General features: G+C 37.7%; 1 protein-coding gene across 4 annotated transcripts; it reads left to right on the top strand.

The window, feature by feature from the left end:
* Positions 1 to 25: 25 nt before the first annotated feature.
* On the top strand, positions 26 to 15,019 carry LOC115771568 (potassium voltage-gated channel protein Shal). 4 transcript variants are annotated; one of them, XM_030717317.1, is made up of 6 exons: positions 26 to 533; positions 9,271 to 10,837; positions 10,908 to 11,070; positions 11,166 to 11,354; positions 13,814 to 13,966; positions 14,795 to 15,019. In XM_030717317.1, exons 2-6 carry the CDS (start codon positions 9,723 to 9,725, stop codon positions 14,888 to 14,890), a joined length of 1,716 nt encoding a protein of 571 aa, XP_030573177.1. In that variant the 5' UTR covers positions 26 to 533; positions 9,271 to 9,722; the 3' UTR covers positions 14,891 to 15,019. The 4 variants fall into 4 exon arrangements, with proteins under 4 accessions (XP_030573177.1, XP_030573178.1, XP_030573179.1 ...); XM_030717318.1 differs by having other exon boundaries at positions 9,276 to 10,837; XM_030717319.1 differs by lacking the exon at positions 13,814 to 13,966.
* The last annotated feature ends 1,889 nt before the right edge of the window (positions 15,020 to 16,908 follow it).

A 16,908-nucleotide genomic window follows, 5' to 3' on the forward strand; every position in this document is an offset into this window, starting at 1 on the left:
TTAATAATGATCAAGCTTTTGTTTGGATTATTGGCGTTGCGATCCATTGTATAGCAGCAGAAACATCAACAGTGACCACCACTTGCGCCAGGAGGCAGTGCGCCTGCGCGGAGAGAGAGAGAGAGCGCGTCCCGGATTGCCAGTCGAAGAGAGCGCCGTGGATTTACACATGGCCAGCAGGCGACTACGTAGGAGACGCAGATGGGTGCAGCAGCAACCCTGCTGCTCTTCGGCTGCTGCTGCTGCTGCGCGCTTTTCACTTTCCGTTCTTTCAGTTTGTCGAGAACGTTTGAACACATCGGGACTTTGGAAATCGTGCGTGCAGGCAAAGCTAAGCAAAGAAACAAGAGAAAAAAAATATAATTCCAAGTTGCAAGCAAACGCTGAAAAAGAAATGTGCAAAATATAGTGTAAAAATAAAAGCCAAAAGCGTTAGGCAAAAATGTGCGGGAAGCGTGAAAAAAGCTAAAACGAGAGCAAGTGTAAAAATGTAAACTACACACGCACAACACTCGCACACAAAATACATGAATGTAAGTGTCAGTGCCTGGTTGTAAACGCATGTGTTTGTGTGTGTGAATGTGTGTGTTTGACATACCAATGACCACAGACACTACAAAAGGCAACAATAACAAAAGCTAACTGAAATATTAATAAACTAATTGTTTAATCAAACATATTGATGCGGAAAATCCATAATAAAAAGGAACATTAGACGCGCTATTTGTGCGTCTCTCTGTATGTGTGAGCGATTTTTTTTCTTTCAAAAAGCAACTGTGCGTGTGTGTGTGCGTGTGGGTGGGTTAGATTGTGTATGGATGCGCGTTTCTGTGTGTGTGTGTGTATGTGTGTGTGTAGCAACATTCGTATGCTTTTTTGATTTGTGAAAATGTGTGTATCCGCGCGAATGTTGTTGTTGCACGACGAGACGACACAGTGTCAGTCGCCTCGTGCAGGAACACCTACACAAACCAAAAAAAAAAATAGAAAGGAAAATGGAATACAAAATTGTCCTTGTACAAAAATCGTGTTGATAATAATAAATGTATAATATCTCATTGGAATTACGCCCCGTTGCGTGCAAGATAATAATAATAATAACAACAAAAACAAGCTGCTGGCCCAAATAACGTGCACCCGCTTTTAATTTTAATGTGCATCAGTCAGGAGCCGCAGCTGCAGCAGCAGCAGCAGCAGCAACAACAACAGAAAGTCATTCAACGAAAACTAACGGTGACGGTCGCGGCGGCTGTTTTGCGCTCTCTGAGTGTGAAAGTGAAGGTCGTCTGTAGGAGAGAAAGAGCGCACAGTATCAATAGAAGCAGCAGCAGCAGCAGCAGTAAGCAGCAAGCAGCAGCAGCAAAGTCCAAACAGTCCATTTGCTGGCGCAAATGTGCGAAAAATCCTTGGCTTGGTTTTTGGCGCAACAACAAAGCCACATTAATACTCACGCACGCATCAACATTCACACTCACACACACACAAACACACATGCATATATACACTTGCAGATATATAGCTTGGCATAACTCTTTGCATGCACGTGTCAGAGCCGTTGTGTGTGTGTGTGTGCGTGTGTGCGTGTTTATGACGCGCTTGATGCACAGCAGCTGCTACTGCGGCCCTCCTGCATTTGTGTTTGTTACTTATTGTTGCTTTTGTATTATCAGCACAGATGCAAATCCCTTGAAAGCTTTAAATTCCGCCTTGGTTTAGTGGTTTCGCGCTGGTTTTCAAGGATTTTCGAGATTTGACGCAGTGAGTTCTTATCACTCTGGAAGCTTGGGCATGTGAATAGCGAAAAGAATATTAGACAAATGGAGATATATATTTATAGAGAATTAATTGTTTTACAGTATGTATTTTTCGAACTTTTCTACATTTCATAAATATATCGCAATTGGGTTCGCTTGAAGTTTAAATGTTTACAAATAGTTGCGGTTCAAAGTTCTTGCACAGCCTTGATAACAATTTGTTTAAAATAGACTATTTATGCATATAACAAAAGATGCATTAGTTCACAAATATTTTATAATTAAAGAATTCTCGACAGTTATATCAGATCTGCACTAAGAATAAACCAGGGAAAATGTTTATTTTGTTACTATAAGCTGCGTCCGATATTTATTTTTATTATTTAAAATTAGTTTGTATGTTGTTCATTAATTCCTGAAAATGATTGATTTCATATTTATATAATCTCAAACTTCTTCCTCTTACATAAGCTTCGTCAAATATGAATGAGCGATATATACAAATTTTTTTTTATTTTTAAGTATTTTTGATTGTTCTAATGGCTCTTGAAAATGATAAGTTGAATATTTATTGTTTCTCAAATCGTTTCAATCAATGCTACTTTGGCAGCCCTGGCATACACATCGCATACATACATATGTACTTCGCCCACAGCTATATGTGAGATTATTTGCAGATATAATCACATTTCACGCTTGAAAGGCTTGGCGTTCCTACATAAATTACGCCATTGCCTTCGAGTACCCTGCGTCTCCACACATCCTGCATATTATCCCCGTTGAGGTCACTTGCACGTTCTTGTTTCGACTACGTTTCGCCCCGTCCCGGCCCGTCCCGTCCCTCTGCTGTGCTCGGGCGCCTTGTCCTCAGTGGTGCGTTAAATGCGACCGAAAAGTTTTTCGGGATTGCTGATGCGTTCCAGTGATAAGCAAGCACAACTCTCTCTAAAGTCGTTTCGCTTTTTATGAGTTTCGCAATTAGTTTGAATGGCATCTAGTTTATTCTGCAATCCAAAAGCTTGCACATGACCCGGGGACATGGCTGGCCCATTGCCTTGCCCATCTGTAGAATTTATCATCTGATTGTCGAATGTGTGCAGGCAATTTAAATAATAAATTAGCTTTTGCTTGCAATCGCATGCTGGGCTTTGTTTTGTACACCATTGCGTGTACTTAATATGTTAAATTAATAATAAGCATACGCATCGTTGACCAAGAAGCAAGCGGCAAGTTGAAAGTGCCTTCTAAATTGAATCAAATTAGATTGTTTTATGCAAAACAAACAATGAAAACTATTTTATTTATGATGTAATTAAAGAAGAAATATATATACATTAAACTTTAAATAGAATAAAAACAAATATATTATTTACATTATCTTCTTGCCATTAGTTCTATTTTGTGCTATCAATCAATTCGCCTGAAAGGTTGTTTATTAATTTTCGGGCCATCAATTTACGATTGTCCGCTTAGAATTGTCATTTTATGCTGTTATAAATGATAAATCAACATTGTTAAAATAGTCAATGTGTAAAGTTTTTCAATATTCTCACATTAACGTAACAAGAGCCTCGTATTACACGAAAGAAACCCATCGTCCATTGAGTTGGTGGGCGGCTGGGGAGATGGATACATAAGCGTCTCTTAAGCAGCCCGGACGCAAAATTATAAAATGCTCATAAGTCGCAGAGACAGGCACAGCAGAACGTTCTTAATGTTGAGCCGACGACGCCAACAACGACGACAAAGTCGACGTCGACACAAAAAAAAAAAAAAACAAAAAAAAAAATCAAATAATGAATAAAAAAAATGAAATAAAATAAATATAAAAATACCGCCTAGCGACCCAAACCAAAATTAACCACCCACATTCAAAATCCCCCCTGGGGCCTCTGGGCAGGCGCAGACTTGGCTCTTCTCTCGCTCTGGCTGCTCTCTGGTCTATTCCTGCATTTGGAAATTTTCAATAGTTTGGTTTTCTAATGCCGCCAACGCAGACCCCAAAAAAAAAAAATTAAAACATACAAAACTTGCTTGTAAACAAAATCGAGCAAAGGCAGCAACAACAAGAAACGGACAGTTACGTGTGTGTGTGTGTGTTTGTGTGTGTGCTGTTATTGTTTAAATATAGCACACAACTAAATGTAAACATTGTTAACGTATTGTCCATAAAAACACAAAATGAAAATGCACAGACATAAAAATGCGTTTATGAACCGAAAGCATCTTGAGTTTCCCTGCAATGTCCCATATATTTTTTTTAATAGTATGCGAATTTGGCGGTTCCGGCGGTCGAAACTAGGAAATTGCGGCCGCAAGGGAGCGTGCGTGAGAGAGAGAGAGAGTGAGAGCGGGTAATTTACACAAGACGCGCGAGAGAAAGAGGGGGCTAGAGAGAGAGCGAGAGGGAGACAAGAAAATGAGAAAACGTTAGACGTGAAGCAAAAGTCAACTCATAATAAGGCCCGTAATTGGGTCCCTCGCAAAAAATGCACAGGATTTCCGTAGATTTTACGTGTATTTCATCCATTAACTAACAAGAGCTGCGTGGAGAGGAAGGTCTTTGGTAATGGGGTGCGCAGTTCTCAACAATAAACAAAACTACAAAAAACGGCGTTCAGAAAAGTAACACGAATTTGTGAAAATACTTAAGTAATTGAAAAGGTTGTAACGAATTGCGGATGCACTATTTGTCTGTGGGTACATAATATATATTTATTTATAGGTGCATTCAATATATATTAAGGGGGGTATTGAAATATGGTTTACAAATATTTCAGCAGTAAAAATATGTTCTTAAATACTTGATTGATGCTATTTTATTTAAGCACATAAACATTGGTATGTCTGGAATTTATGGATTTATGGGATTTACTCGTATAAACATGATGTGCCTGTTTTGACGCTTCTCATTAAAAGTCGAATAAATGAAACTCCTGGTGTTTATAAAAGTATTAAAAAAAATGTTATAAAAAGCATATAATGCGCATTTCAAGCTGAAAAGTCAAAACAATTGCATTTAAATTACGATTTTTATTTTAAAAGAATGTAATTACTTTTCTCGAGGTCTAAGAAGACATATTATACTGTATAACTCATTCTAATATGGGAAAACATGAAAAAGAATTATGGCTAATAATTTTATGTTGTTTTCTGAATAATCTGTAAACTTCAAATGAACTTTACTTGTAATTTGACTTTTTATTGAGCTTCCGATTGGCTTCAAATATTTAATAATTACAATCATTGTTTATTTGTTCACTTTTCTATTTGGATTTGGATTTTGAATGTTGTGAGTGAAATGTTTATGTTATATATGCCCATCACAAGGCTTAGAAACAAGTCAATTACCCCCAACAATAATTTTTTTTGCAAGGGCAACTGACAAACAACTGAAAGACAAATTGTATACAATGTTGGTTTATGGGCGCGCGCTGTGAATGGATGAATGTGCATCAATATACGACTTTGGGTCATTGTTGTTGTTCTTCTTCTTGCCGCTGCACTCTGCGTTAAGATAACGCCAATTACCATAACCTTGAGACGCGCTGCCAGATAGAAAAAATAAATGTATTATGTCAACTTAAGCAACAACAAATAATTAGGGCCCAACAAGATTTGGCTAAAATAAGCTACGCAAATAATTAATGAAGCCCGCAAAATAAGGACATGTGGCGCCTTTGTTTAGGTAACGGAAGCGCCGCCGCCCGCTTGCCCCTTGCCCCTTGTCGACTGCCTCCATATTAGGTGTTGTTTGGGCTGCTGGGACTGTTTTTCCAGCCATTTGATGTTTGACAATTTATTTTGATGGCGCACAACACGCACACGTCAATTCTGGCTGTTGTTGTTGTTGTCGATTCATGTTGTTCTGGTTGTTGTTGTTGTTGTCGACCTAGGCGCCCGGCCAGCGACGTCAGCAAGGCGACGTCAAGTCAACATCAATGAAAGAGCAAAGCAAACGGCATTGATTAATTTCCATTTGGGCACAGTAACCGACAGCAAGGTCGACCTATGCCAGCAAAATTGTTGATAGGATAATGTGGCATTAAAACATTAAGGGCCGACACGGCGGCTGCCACTGACAAACGTCGCCTGATCCGAGCCGAAGGAGCAGCCACCCCGCCCATGCCACCGCCCATGCCACCGCCCATGCCACCGCCCACGCCACGATTGTCCTGATTGAAGCGTTGAGGTAACGAGCCAAAGCAGAAGTGTGTGTACAGAACTGTCGAGTCTATCGTCGATGAGTCTGTCCACTGTTTGAAGTGTGTGCCAGCTTACGTATTTAAGTGTGTGTGGCTGTGTATGGGTGTGTGTATGGCTGTGTGTGTGTGGATGTGCACTTTTATGTGCGCTGATTTTGATAAGCAGGTGGCGACTAGACACTTTGCGCTGCTGACATCCCATTATGTAAACTATAAAATGCAATTACTTTATTAGATTATCCCAAAGTACATCGTTTCAGGAAAGTCAAGCCAGTTTTCAAAGTAAATGTACATATAGTTGCGTCTGCTGGTGCGTTTATGCCTCAAGCGCATAGGTCCACAGTTTTACGGGCAAGAACAAAGTGGCTTCAATATTTAATATGCAAAGCCACAGAAATTCAAATCAGACTAAATTTGTAATTTCATAAAGTAAACTTTTTTTTCTAAGGTCAACAAAAAGATACTATACTCAGTGTCAAGTTCTTAGAGGTATGGTTGCCTAATTCATGTTTTACAAATTAGTTGAGTAACCTATTATAGCAGTATATTTAAAATCTATTAATTTTGTGAACCAAAATTATAATTAAATAATATTTGTATTTTATAAAGTACTATTATTGTCGTCCAATCCACCAGACCCTGACAAATGCTTGTTGTTAAAAATTATTTATGTTAGACTAAAAAACTGAGAGACTAGCTTTCATAGAAAGTCAAAGCTTCTTGATCAAAAAAATATATAATTTATGGTATTACAGTTGTCTCTCTTCATGTGTGACATATTTCATGACAAATTTACAAAAAAAAAATCACATTTTTGAAGCAATGATTTAATATATCACAAAGTATGTGTATATTTGATTTCAAAAAGCTGAAAGATTGGTTGCAAGGAAAAAACCGACCATAGCCTGTTCGGGTAGCCAAGTATTATATTATATCTTTTAATTGCTTTACTTTCTACAGTACAATATATATTCTTTGATTTGCTTATTGATTTCGGTGGCATGTTTTCGTTGCGCTAGTTAAGACCTTGGCATCTTAGTATTTCGTATGTAAAACCAAATATTTGAATATTGAAACTCGAGAAACTTGCGTAAGCCTTTGGCTATAAACGGCTTTCTAACGACCATCAAATAACAAACAACTTCTAATGGCTTTTGTTACGGCAGCGCCACGCACCTAAGACATAAAGTGCCCAACTCTTAACAATAATATTCATAATCCGTTTGACGGCGCCCATAAATATGCAAACACTTTCTGCCCTATATGCGTATATATATATGTTACAGTGCATATCGACCCGTCATCTATTAAATGCTAACAACTATCGTGCCAGTCATGCTCGTAAATATTATATAAATCAAAGAAACACATTATATAGACTTCAAGAGCACGCCAGAAATGTGACATTTATGGAAACAAATGACTTTTTGTCAACTGGCTAAAGACAAATGCCACAGAAGCGGGAAGAAGCGATCGGCGGGTTGGCAAATGACACTTAATGCTAGCGCAAAGATGTTTGGCGTTTTAATTGTAGTTGCAAAATGACTTTGGGACCGTTTCGGGGTGTTAACTGTGTAGAAATGCACATAAATTTTTGGATACGATATGCGGCGAGCACCATTAAACCACCGAACCATCAAACACCACCCACACAAGGCATCCATTCACAAACGCCAACGCGCTCAGACAGCTGGGTAGTCGGTCTTTCGATTTGCCGATGGGTCGTTCCGTCTATCTGTCGGGGAAAGTACAACAGACTCATTAAAATCGTTCAATGTTTTGGCGAGTACCCGCATTTGTATCTGTATCTCTATCTGTAATATATATGTATTTGTATCTGTGTCAATAACAGTATCTGCATCTGTATCTGTATCTTTACTTGGCCAGCTGGAGGCGTTCTTCTGTGCGGCTCGTTTAAATATTTAGATAAAACTTTGTTATTGAAATGCTGCATTTGGGCCATTGAATCATTATTAGAAAGAGGTGAAATATCGAGCTCTGCGCGAAATAAATAAACCAAACAACTTTTCGAAAGTCTACAAGTTTTATGATAAGAATTATACGATTTACAACCGGAAATTCCAAAAGTTCAGACCAGAAATGTGCTTGTGGTATTTCATAAAATTTTATTGTATACGCCGAGGCGCCATCTATTGTTGAGCATGTGCGCATTGTTTACGGAAAATTTTAAACAATTCCATCAACTGAACGGAGTCTTTGAGAATTTTTAATGTGCTCTCGAGACGGTGTCATAAAAATCTTAAATGTTTAAGAATTTTACACTCAACTGCAATTTATTATAGCAAATCGCAACATAAGTGGAATAAAGCTAAACAAAATGTTTACCATCCACACTTATTGCTCACTAATTTTGTAGAAATATGTAAACAAATTCTTCGGGTAGCAGCTGAAGGTATTGCAGGCTGATAATGTAAGATTAACTTATGTCGAACCATTAAAAATGGCTAAAGGTATTATTTTTTTATTCAAATATATTTAAGATTCAGAAGTAAGCTTCTTTGACGCCATAAAGTATTTATATTTTCCCTCCGTCCGTCCGTCCGTCTGTATGAACGCAAGGATCTCAGAACCTATAAGATCTGGAGACTTTAAACTTGCGTAGATCCTTCTAGGGCCCGCGCAGTATGAGTTTTGCTGCCGATCAGCGATAACTTGGCTCGTTACAAAGCAATCGATAAAAATCGATAGTGAAATCCCATTTCGGAGCCAATCTATTTGGTTTTAATGGCTAGAGACAACAGGTCAGGTATCTCTCATTTCGTATCTCCCCTAGCGCAAGCTACATTTGTTGTTGGTAGAAGAAGGTTCAGGGTATTCCCTTGTATTTAATTTATTTTAAAGACAGGTTTTTAGTTTAAATAAAACTAATATGCTCTTTATCACTCTGTAAACAAAGTATAATGGAACGTTTTTTTCTCTTCTAATTCTTTATTTACACACCTATTTGACAATCTAGTATGTATCTTTACACAGTTCTTCTTGTTTATTTGTAGTCATTGCCTCGCTTTAGTTGCTGGCATTTCTATAAATATATTGCTTATGCATTTACTGAACAACAAGAATAAAAATTACATTTTGTTTATATCGTGTCGCCTTCCCATTTGCCTCACTCTGCGTGGGCGGGCATTTTAAACTCTGCTGTATGTGTGTGTGTGTTTGTGTGTGTGCCAGTGTGTGCTTGTGTTTGCCAATGTGTGTGTGGATTGCCCAAAACTAGATGAGTTTGTGGCTTTTCGGTCTAACTTCTCTGATTTGCTTTCTTTTTTATACTCTACCACAAATTGCATTAGTGCAGCGCATAGAAACACATAATATTTTCCATATCCCGGCGTGAACAATAAAGCGAAAATGACAGCAATACGTTTAAGCAATAAAGAAATGCGTGGCAAGCAGCTGCAAATGGCAACAAGACAACAATAATAAAGCAACATGTAAAGCATATACAACAAATCTAGGAAAAACTAAAAGAAAAACCAAAGAAAATCCCACAAAAACGCAATACAAAACAAATAAGCCTAACAGGAAGCAAGCTGCCGTCAAGTGTGAAAGCTTTAACTAGAACTAAGTCCACGTGAGCCAAATTAAAAATATAGCTAGATAACGCTTCGCCGCAAGTGTGCAGAGAGAGAGAGAGAGAGAGAGAGAGAGAGAGAAAAGCCTCAATTGACCGCCGAATACCTCGAAATCGCCCCCGTCCCACCCCGGTACCGTCTTGGGACACTGAAACATTCCACCACACAGTATGGCCTCGGTCGCCGCTTGGCTGCCCTTTGCACGGGCGGCGGCCATCGGTTGGGTGCCGATAGCTACGCATCCATTGCCACCGCCTCCGATGCCGAAAGATCGTCGCAAAACGGACGATGAGAAGCTACTGATAAATGTGTCCGGCAGACGGTTCGAGACCTGGCGCAATACGCTTGAAAAATATCCGGACACGCTGCTGGGCTCGAATGAGCGTGAGTTTTTCTATGATGAGGATTGCAAAGAGTATTTCTTTGATCGGGATCCGGACATATTTCGTCACATACTTAACTATTATCGCACCGGGAAATTGCATTATCCGAAACACGAATGCCTCACCAGCTACGACGAGGAGTTGGCCTTCTTTGGCATCCTGCCGGATGTCATTGGTGACTGCTGCTATGAGGATTATCGCGATCGCAAGCGCGAGAACGCCGAACGCCTCATGGACGACAAGCTGTCGGAGAATGGCGACCAGAATCTGCAGCAGCTTACCAATATACGCCAGAAGATGTGGCGTGCCTTTGAGAATCCGCACACATCGACCAGTGCGCTGGTCTTTTACTATGTGACCGGCTTCTTCATAGCCGTCTCCGTTATGGCCAACGTGGTGGAGACGGTGCCCTGCGGCCACCGGCCCGGACGTGCCGGCACTCTGCCCTGCGGCGAGCGCTACAAAATTGTGTTCTTCTGCCTGGACACCGCCTGTGTGATGATCTTCACCGCCGAGTATCTGCTGCGTCTGTTCGCGGCGCCCGATCGCTGCAAGTTTGTACGCAGCGTCATGAGCATCATCGACGTGGTCGCCATTATGCCCTACTACATTGGCCTGGGCATCACGGACAACGACGATGTTAGCGGCGCCTTTGTTACGTTGCGTGTGTTCCGCGTCTTTCGCATCTTCAAATTCTCCCGCCACTCGCAGGGTCTGCGCATCCTCGGCTATACGCTCAAGTCGTGCGCCAGTGAGCTGGGCTTTCTGGTCTTCTCATTGGCCATGGCCATCATCATATTTGCCACGGTCATGTTCTATGCCGAGAAAAATGTAAATGGCACCAATTTCACATCGATACCGGCCGCCTTCTGGTACACAATTGTCACAATGACGACCTTGGGGTAAGCAGCTGTAATCTTTAAGTTAAAGTTGAGTTAAAAATCTTAATTTTATTGCAAACTTCCTTCCTAGCTATGGTGACATGGTGCCGGAGACAATAGCTGGCAAAATAGTCGGCGGCGTTTGTTCGCTCAGCGGAGTGCTGGTGATCGCCTTACCTGTACCTGTTATTGTATCGAACTTTAGTAGAATTTATCATCAGAACCAGCGTGCGGACAAGCGTAAAGCGCAGCGGGTATGTTACCACTCTCTCTATCTCTCTCTCTCTCTCTCTCTTTCTCTCTCTCTGCCTCTTAATAATATACTGCGCTCTCTTTTGTGCACATGCAGAAAGCTCGGCTGGCGCGCATACGCATTGCGAAGGCTTCCTCGGGAGCGGCGTTCGTTAATAAGAAGAAGGCGGCGGAGGCGCGCTGGGCAGCGCAGGAGTCGGGCATTGAGCTGGATGATAATTACAGGGATGAGGATATCTTTGAGCTGCAGCATCATCATTTGTTGCGGTGTCTCGAAAAGACAACGGTGCGTATACCTAATGAGACGAGTCTTATTTGCAGGACTCGATCGATTATCAGGCCAACACGTCGTGCGGTTTCTTGTCGCCTTTTTCATTTATATTCTTTGTCGTTTCTTTTTTTTAATTTACATGTTGATTTATCAGACATCTTTGTTTCGTTTCTCTGTGTGTTTCTCTTTTCGACAGATGTAGCAACATTTGAACTTCTTTCTAGTAGCCAATAATTCTTACCTTTGCCTTGTGCTCGTTAGGCAAGCAATGACAAGCGACACAACAACTAGAACAGCATCAAATACAACAGCAACAGTAACAGCAACAACAACAACAACAGCAACAGTTCCACAACAGTTGCAACAGTGGCACAGTTCAGAAATCTTGTGCGTGCACGTTGATAAAAAAAATTTCGTACATATACATACACATACATGCATATAAATATAATAAAAAGAAGAACCTTCAGCATTTCTATTAATAATGATGATGATGTGCAAAATTATTAATTATTATTTTGTACATTTGTATTCTATATAAATCGATATAAGTATCAATAGATGTGATTTGTTTCATCCTAAGTTTTACGTTTACGTTCAAAGTTTGCCATTTGTGTCATGTTTCCTACATGTTGCATTGGGTTTGGCTAACTTCAAGTTAACCAGCGAGCGCAACCCACAACAACAAATTTCAAAAACAAGTTAAATTTCATGAAATCAAGCAGAAAATATATATCTATATATGTTTATGACTCCCTTCTATAAATATCGAAACTGAACGTAAATAAATTGTCTAAAAGTAAGTGCTTTCGGTTTGTACTTAAGTTCCGTTCTGCTCTTTCACTATCTCTTGTTCTATCTCTCTCGCTCTCTCTCTTTCTCTCATTTACGCGGTGCATTTTATTCTTACGTATTTTTTTTATTTTTGTTGTTGTTCGTTTTTAAAGCAGCAAACGATCTGTGTTGAAAGCTATGTGCTCTGTTCTATTTTAACTTAAAATTATTTTTGTTGGTTCTTTTAATTGGTAATTATTGAATATTATCGAAAAAAAAAATAATGCTTGAAGAGGCTCCCAGCGAATGCTATAAAAAAGATCTGAAACAGCGCCACCCGCCACATGCAATCGTTGGCTGTCAACACTAAACCCAAACAAAAACTAAAACTAAATAAAATGAACAGCATTTAAAAACAATATTGAAAATTAAACAATTCGAAATCAAAGAGCGCCTACCAAATGGGGTAATTTATGCAAGATTTGCTTGTTGGATCTGTAAAATGATATTATGGAATTTATATGAGCATTTCCATTAAGAATTATATTCGATTTTTCGAAATTTGTATTTATAGTATTGATCGATCGATAACTGGTTCCAAACGGTTTCTATTCGGTTTGCATTCAGTTCAAGTACGTTTAGAATTAAGGTTTCAACCGAACTTGTAGGAAAATATACCGATTGCACGGTTAGCTTTTCACATTGCTTACATATAGTTGAAGTATTTCAGACTCATGAGTTCACAGAACAAAATAACTGATTCGGAATCTATTGCACTTGCATTTAACATTCGATCTGGTTGCAACAAAAATGAATCATTTCGCCATTTAAAAAGCATGTTAAAGTATAACTAAATAGTATAATACTATTCTTATTATTGTTTTTTTTTTTTAATAAAAATGTAATTCTTCATATAATCCAAACTGATTGAAACGGAATTTAACAGCCGACCCAACGTATATTTCTGTAAAACTAAATCGCATTGTTGAATCTTTGGCTTGCTCTTCAGACGAATTGTTTCAAAGGATTCAGATAAGAACATTAATTGAATTTACAGATCTCAACTATTTGATGAGTGCTCGAAATCAGTTAACAATCAAAGCTATAAAATGAAACTAACCGAATCGTAATTGAAGCGCGCGTTTTTAACAGCTAGCTAAAATCGCACACAAAAGTCGCTCGCTCGTGCTTGCTTTGAAAAAAAATTCCCCTTCCTGCCGCCTGACGCTCGTTCTGCTGCGCTAAGCACTTGGCCCTCGCCCTGTTTAATCACTTGGCTGACTAACAAAACAGTTCTTATTGTGTTATTGTAAAATTGTCATTGCTTAGGTGCCGAAAATCAACACCCTGCCCCAGCCCCCCCTCCAAAGACCATTCACTTTTAATGTACATTTAAGCGTTCTAATGTTTGACAAATTTTCCCTACCCCCCGCTTTAATGTTCTGATTGTTGTTTTGACTAAACCTCTATAAGTATTTATTATTATTACTAAATATATAATATCCAATCCTGTGTTTGTGTTTTGTGTGTGTGTGTGTATAACCTGGCTTAAGATCCTAACTCCTTTCTGTATATTTGTGTTGAATTGATAAAAAAAAAAGAAAAGAAAAAAAGTAAAACCAAACATTGTACTCTATGTATTCTACGTTTCTCTTTGTAAAATTTTTCTGGTACTCACACTTAAATGCTCAAATCCGAAGGATCGTGAATTTGTCGAGTTAGAAATACCATTTAACGGCCAGCCAAAGCGACCGGGCTCGCCCTCGCCGATGGCTAGTCCCGCCCACTCGACAAACAGCGCTGCAGGTCTGTTGCAATCCTGTTGCGGACGCTGTTGTTCCCAGCGTTATCAGGTAAGACACCAACTGTATATACCCTCTATCTATTATATGTTGTGTTTACAACTATGAATGTGTGCGTGCGTGCTTGTGTGTGTATGTGTGTGTGTGCTTGTGGGTGTTTGTGTTTCAAGTGCAGGTGGGTGCTAAACTATTTTTCTACATTAAGTACTTAGTTGTTTGTTTATTTTGTTTGTGTGTTTATCATGTACACTTCAAATCCAACAAATACCAAACACATTCAAATTACGATTATATTCCGCCTAAAAGCAGGCCACACTTTATCAACGGCCGGCAGCAAATGGTTTTTGTGCTAAAGTGTTGCCTGCTTTTAGGGTGTATGCAAAATGGCCGCTTTGTATTTTGAAATCAAACATATTCTCGTATTCAAGTGCATATTTTAAGGAGCGGTCTCCTTAAAGAATCATATATCTATTAAAAAATTTACTTTAAAATAAATAAACAATAAAGTTTCTTTTATATAAATACTAGAAATTTTATGTAAATCGGAAAACAATGTACTAAAGCTTTGTCTAAACAGAACTTTTTGTAGCGAATATCTAATCGAAGAGCATTAAATATGATTCTGAAAAGACTGTTTATCAGACAGCTGCTTACATCATGTACATGACAGAAGTTAGTCTTAAGCTATATTATCCTCTCACTCCCTAGTTTCTTTTTGTTGGAGTGAAATGGGCAAAAGCTTGCATACTTTCGAGCGCTACAAGTTATAAAGAAAAACTACAATTTCTAGAATATCAGTTTAACATTTACGAAATTTTGCCGACACAATTGACATCTGATTAACCTTTGACCTAATCCCATTTTTGCTCTGCTTTACAGGCCTGCGGCAAGTATATGCCAGCCGCCAGCAATGCTCAAAATAGCCAAAACAATCAGCCAATGGATGGCACCTACCTGGTGGAGGCATCCTTCTGAGCCAGCCGTGGAGTATGGTTAATGCTAAAGAAGCTGAAGCTAATTTACGTTTACGTTTAGTCTAACTTGAAAAGTTTTTAAAAATTAAATTGTATTTGTTGTAGACAAGGAATACCAGAAGAGAAAACAAAAATGTAATCTATACAAAAAAAAGAAAAAGAAATCTCTAAAATTTGATTTTCGAGTTAAATGCAAAATAATTTCATTAAATTTTGCAAAAAACACCAAAACAACACACAAAATTATCTAAATGTGTAAAATGTAATAATATACTACACAAACACAACACATAAGCTGCACACGAGAATGGGTAAAAAACATATACATAGAGCATATATAGGAAAGATAGAAAAAAGTACAGAATACAAACACACTACACTTAATTGCGAAGCGGCAAAGTCGGATTTGATTAGCGAGGACCCGTTAATAAATATAAAAAATAATAAATGCAACACTATTTACTTTATATAGGTGACAAGACGACAACAAAACCAAAACCGAAACAACAACAACAACAACCGAAACAGACGCATTTTAGAGGAATTTACTGTGTATGTTTTTAAGCGGGCAATAATACAAAATAATAGCATTGCAAATAGTATCAATCTATTAATTAATTAAAGTAACAAATGTTAGGTACTCACTCAAGCAAGTTGCATTGGGTCCAAAAAAAAAACGTAAGAAAAGAAAAGTAATAATAAAAAAAAATAAGAAAATAAGAAAAAATTAAACACAACAAACATCGTGAGCATACGATTTGTGTAATAGCAAAACCAAAAGAACTATTTAATTATTAAAAAAAAAAACAAGAAAAAGAAAACCAAAACAAAAAGGATAAATACAAAAAAAAAGTTTACGTATTTTTTAAAAAGTCCGTAGTTTAGTGTGTATAATATTCAACTATCTTGTATTATTTCTTCCAAGTTCTTCAGGGGACTCGTTGTTCATAATTTACTTACATGGGTCAGGCCAAGCGGAATACTTTGTCCTGGCTCATTTTATGAGGACTAGTAGTATAATTTATTTCTTATCCCATTGAAATTTTGTGTATTGTATATTTTTTATAAAGTCCAAAGGTTTCAGTTTGTCATCCTTTTAAACACTCTAATGAACAAATCAAAATATTTCGAAAACAAATTGAACATTTAAAGAAAACTTTCTTCCAAGAACTAAGTTAGCAACTATTTAACTGTGTATGTATGTGTGTTTAGGCGAGGCTTTTAATTGAAGCATTAAAACCAAAAACAAAAAAAACTCTTAGAAAATTCTAACAAACTCAAAGTAATATAATTAATTATAAATTAAACCAAATCAAACATTTAAAATTAGTTCAATATACTTAAAAAAAAAGAAAAACAACAAATTATTGAGCTTGTATGTATGTATAATACATTTATTATGATTATTATTATTATTATAATTATTATAATTATGGTGTTGACTATTTAAACTGTATTTTTAGCATTTATTTCGAAACTTTAAGTTCTAATTTATTTTAGTACTGTTAAAAGCAACAAATTCAGCCTATCTAAAATCAACTTCAAACGAATTCAATGCAAAATATTTAATATGAATGATTTTAGTCAACAAAACTTAATATTAATAAACAACAAGTTTTGGCCACTAGAGCCAACTCCTGTAGCGATATTCTAAAAGAACAACAAACAAACAAAAAAACAAAAAAAACTAATCTAAAAGAATTTCCGTTTTGATTTTTAGTGATATTAAATTCGAATTCGACACCTAAACACTCTGCCATGGGTCTGTGTCTGAACAGAACAACAACAACAAGAACAAAGAAAAACTATAAAAAAAAAAAAACAAATTAATAATAAAATAAATAAAGAAATCTGTTTACTTCCACAACAACAAACGGCGCGAGTCTTACGTTTTTGTTGCTTTTTTTTATTAACGTAGAGACAACGCCTTGACAGATCGATCGAAATATGTACGTAGAAAACTTGAGAGCTGAAAGTAACGGAAATTCCCACCATACATCATCGGCTATATAAAACTAG

The sequence above is a fragment of the Drosophila novamexicana genome, unplaced genomic scaffold (genome assembly GCF_003285875.2).
Source record: "Drosophila novamexicana strain 15010-1031.04,08,12 unplaced genomic scaffold, DnovRS2.1 tig00000072-arrow-arrow-pilon, whole genome shotgun sequence".
Lineage (NCBI taxonomy): Eukaryota > Metazoa > Arthropoda > Insecta > Diptera > Drosophilidae > Drosophila > Drosophila novamexicana.